The sequence below is a fragment of the Aegilops tauschii genome, chromosome 5 (genome assembly GCF_002575655.3).
Source record: "Aegilops tauschii subsp. strangulata cultivar AL8/78 chromosome 5, Aet v6.0, whole genome shotgun sequence".
NCBI classification, from domain to species: Eukaryota; Viridiplantae; Streptophyta; class Magnoliopsida; order Poales; family Poaceae; genus Aegilops; species Aegilops tauschii.
In genome coordinates this window covers 289,504,588-289,509,217 of record NC_053039.3, presented here as the reverse complement: position 1 = coordinate 289,509,217, position 4,630 = coordinate 289,504,588, and the positions used below count along the sequence as shown (strand labels likewise).

General features: G+C 44.5%; 1 protein-coding gene across 1 annotated transcript; it reads right to left on the bottom strand.

The window, feature by feature from the left end:
• Positions 1-3,448: 3,448 nt before the first annotated feature.
• Positions 3,449-3,961, bottom strand: LOC141022778 (uncharacterized). Its single transcript, XM_073499036.1, has one exon. It carries the CDS (start codon positions 3,959-3,961, stop codon positions 3,449-3,451), a length of 513 nt encoding a protein of 170 aa, XP_073355137.1.
• Between the last annotated feature and the right edge of the window lie 669 nt (positions 3,962-4,630).

Here is a 4,630-nt window from a genome sequence, read left to right as displayed (position 1 = left end):
CAAAATTCATCGGATCTCGGCAAACACACCGCAAAAGAGTATTACATCGGATAGATCTCCAAGAACATCGAGGAGAACTTTGTATTGATATCCAAAGAGAGAGAAGAAGCCATCTAGCTAATAACTATGAACCCGAAGGTCTGTGGTAAACTACTCACACATCATCGGAGAGGCTATGGTGTTGATGTAGAAGCCCTCCGTGATCGAATCCCCCTCCGGTAGATCGTCGGAAAAGGCCCCAATATGGGATCTCAAAGGGTACAGAAGGTTGCGGCAGTGGAAAAGTGGTTTCGTGGCTCCCCTGGATGTTTTCAGGGTATAAGAGTATATATAGGCGAAGAAGTAGGTTGGTGGAGCTATGAGGGGCCCACGAGGGTGGGGGCGCGCCTACCCCCCCGGCACGCCCTCCTGCCTCGTGGCCGCCTCGTTGCTTCCTTGACGTCCACTCCAAGTCTCCTGGATTGCGTTTGTTCCAAAAAAGGATCCTCGCGAAGGTTTCGTTCCGTTTGGATTCCGTTTGATATTCCTTTTCTGCGAAACACTGAAATAGGCAAAAAAAACAGCAATTTGCACTGGGCCTTTGGTTAATAGGTTAGTCCCAAAAATAATATAAAAAAGCATATTAAAGCTCATTAAACATCCAAAACAGATAATATAATAGCATGTAACAATCAAAAATTATAGATACGTTGGAGACGTATCAGTGCACTGCATTTTCGTTAGTAGTGTACTTCGTTGTAGCTGCATTAGAGTGGTTATGGCAGCTTATGAGATTTATCTTTTCTTAAACTACATTCTGTGTTTTAGAGGACTGCATAATATGCACGTTTGTAGTACATTGGCAGTATGGTTAATCTTCTATTATGCTATTAGAATAGATGGTCCATTATATGCTTGTGTTAGCTGAATAATTATTATGACAAATTTTTTGAACTGCATACTATGAGAATTCTTTTGAACATCATATGTTAACTACAAAGTTTCGACCATTCGCATTGCATTGTTACTGTTCAGAGGACTACTTTTATATTTAGGACCACACTATGTGTTTGAGAGAACTGCATTACTGCCAGCAGCAACTTGTCTAAAAAGGGTGATAAAATGATGCAGATGAGGTTGCGTACTTTAAATAGGCATCGTTCAAAGTGTCTGATGGACATAATTTTAAAAGCATACAACATAAGCAAAGCATTAGAAATATGCCACTGATGGCTTGCTTCATATTAGACAGCCTACACTGCAAATATTTTAAACTTCAGGGAGTCTTCTTCTTTGTAGAAAAACACCATGGCCACTTCTCCGACCTCAAAGCCATTCTGGGAGAAAAAATCTTTCCAACCAGTAGTTATGTTGATGCAGTCTTCAAAGTTGATGTGGTAGTCAGCTTGCATGTCTGCATACCCATTCTTGTGTTGTGTCTCCAAAGTAACCTTCCCTGAACTCGAAGCAGGAAATTTTATTATGGATGGCAGTTTCTGCATTTTGGAATGGATGGAAAAGAATGTTTATAAGTAAACAACAAATGTTTTTCTTTATACTTAGGATGATGTGTTTATGTTGACTTAAATATGTACATATATATGGCTACTATTTTATAAAGTAGTTGCAATGTATGAACAAACTTGTATATGGAATTGACCTCTAGTTTTACTAGGATATATATTATACCGTAACATGTTTGTACTGCAAGGTCATTTACAGTGTACTTCGCTAGCATGTTAAGAGAACTACAACACTGATCTACTGACCCTCTTTTTTGTTCGTGTGTTGGGGTTCTGATCTAACTAGTGTCGATACCTGGTGCGGTACTGAAGAAAAATAGGTGGAACTATCTAGTCTTAATAGCTCACAAATCTGAAGGACAATACAAATTTTGTTTGTATTTGTTGACACTACTGAACAAATTGATGGAAATATTTATTCAGATGTGGATTTGCAGCCTAGATTATGTCAAAAATTGTGAGGGAAAAAACACACCCAACTTTCCTGCAGGTCTGCGGGTGTGAGGCGATGAAGAAATGGTGCCCAAAACCCCCTGTTGGGTATCATCAGGCACCCAAGCATGCTGCACCACTCGGTGTTGGTGAGCTCTAGACCCTCTGCGTACACGCATGTGTCCGCTATCGGCGCCATCCTTGCCAAACACCCGCACTTATAGTCCATGGCGGGTTCAGTGAAATTTTAGAGAACAGCTGAGGATGGGAGCAACCCTAGATCTGCGATTTGAAGAAAAAGAGGAATGGGGGGGAGGAGTGGTGTGAGTCTGGAGCATGAATGGATAGGTTTTTATGCAACCAATTGAGCAACGGAAGTAATAAATGTTGTGGTTGGTGTTAGGTGGTGGATTGATTCTGATTCAGTGTACGCGAATGCATTTGAGAAGCAACATGACTGCTTACTTGAATATAGTGAACTGCATTGTCATATCACAACGAACTGCGGAACGTGTGGTTGGGCCTGTGTTTGCGGAGTGGTATGTGGGAATTTTTTTTAATTTTCAGCAGGCTCTCTTTTGCCTAGTGGGCCTGTGTTTGGGGAGTGAAGACGTATTCGGCCCAAGTCGGCCTGTCAGCATGGCTGGTTCCTGGTGTGCTATGTGTGCGCCCTAATGTTTAGTCCCACCTCGCCTATGGAGGGTGCGCTCGGCCTGTTTATAAGCGCTGCCGACGCAGTAGTATCAAACTCCTCTGGTTACTTATTTTGGCGCTTATACACGGCGCTCGCTGCTCTATGCTCTCTGACCTGTGGGCCCATGTGTGCACGGCCCCATGCATCGTGGCTCAGAATGACTCGCCTGCTGTGGGCGCAGATCTACTACGAGACTGGCTGGGGCCTGGTTGCACCTGGGTGGTCAAAATTTTTTTCTTTATATTTTTTCGTCTTGCATATTTTTTCAAATGTAGGGGCGTGCACTGCTTAGTAAATCATTTGTGCACTGCATTGGTCATGTTTCTGTACTGCATGTTCACATACTCTGCACTACATATACAGGTCGCATTTTCTTTTCGTGTTTTTGCTCTTATGTATTCTTTTTTCTAGTGTACGGCATGCACTGCTTTGTTAGATATGTGTGCACTGCATTCGATAGAGACATGTACTGCATGCGTACATATTTTGCACTGCATGCGTCCTATTTGCGCACTGCATCTTCGTCCGTTTTGTGCACTGCTCGAATCTAATGATACTAAGCAAACAACAGAAAGCAAATGATCACAAGCATTCTATATGACAAGTTCATCACCAGTAAACTAAGTTCAACAGAAAGCAACCTAACATAATCAAAGTTGATCATTACAAGAGATTCTGCATGACAAGCAAACTAAGTTCAGCAAAAGCAAATGATCACAAGCAAACGAACAATATATAAGAAAACAACAGAAAGCAAATTTGATGGTAAATCTAAAACGATGCTAGCATTGTTGGCTCTTGGCCAGCACCGTCTGCTTCTTCACCAGGCAGCGTCTCCCCATCCCGAGCTGCTCCTGGCACGCTTCTTGGGGGGCTCCTCCTTCTCCAACTTTGCATGGCGAAGCCCGTCCTGGGTGAGTGTGATGCGGTTCCATATCTCATACGCTGCGTAGGCGTCCTTTGTCGCATACTCGATGTGCCTCATGGACAGAGGCAGGGTGGCCCAGCGCCTGTGTTCGTCATCGGTGATCTTCTTCTTCATGTTGTTATAGTAGTCGTCGATGAGCATGCCGGAGACGTCTCCAAGGGATTCCAACTCCTTGGTTGCCTCAGGCACCCTCCACTCCTTCTGGATGTCGACGATGTTGGCGACCTCCAGATTGATGCGCTCTAGCCTGGTTTTGTCGCCGTCGATGGAGAAGCCAGCAAAGGTGTACCTGGGGTCGGCAAGGAAGTTGTCGAAGACGGTGCACCTTTCAACAGCGCTCAGTTGGAAGAGTAGCACCGGTTGAGTCTTGCCGACGGAGAGTTGGACAAGGGTAGGTTTCTGCATCGCTTCAGGCTCGTTGTTGTACTCGAGATCAATCCCGACGATCTTGTGGCGCTAGAGCCTGAGGTGGCACTCGTACTGCGCGAGGGAGATCGTCATCTGCTTCTTGTCGTTGGTGTGGATGACATGCAATTTGGTGTTGCTGTGGGCCTCCACGTCCCTGTACTCGTCGGAGAACGCCATCGCCAGTAGTAGGGCTTGGTGTTTTCTGTGGAGATCGATGTGATGGAGCGATTTGGTGGCAGCGTAATGGATACTTGTGTTGTTGTGGATGAGAAGGCCTTTCGCATGGGTCTGAATTTAAGGGGGGGATAGCCTCATCGGATAAACTACACGATCTCACTGAAGATGCGGTTGTGCAGATCATGGGTTGGTGTTGTGTCTGTGATCGTGGGTTTGTGGCGATGGAACCGCTCGGATTGGGTGGTTGTATGCGAACGTTGTTTTTTTAATGTGGTTTTATTTTATTTTTTATTAGTAAAAAATTTTAACCACCACTTTCTGTGCGAACGGGCATTTGTCACGTTTATATGTATCGTACGTGTTCACGGGACTGCATTGCTTATCATACCGCACTACATCGTCTAGCAAAAAGCACTGCATTTTGTCTATACGTTCGTACTGCACCGTTTTTTGCGTGTCATTGCTGCAGCCCCTGGAAAAAAGTACAAT

Coding starts and splice junctions, on each gene's coding strand:
- LOC141022778 (XM_073499036.1), bottom strand. CDS start 3,961: ATGCAGAAACCTACCCTTGTCCAACTCTCCGTCGGCAAGACTCAACCG.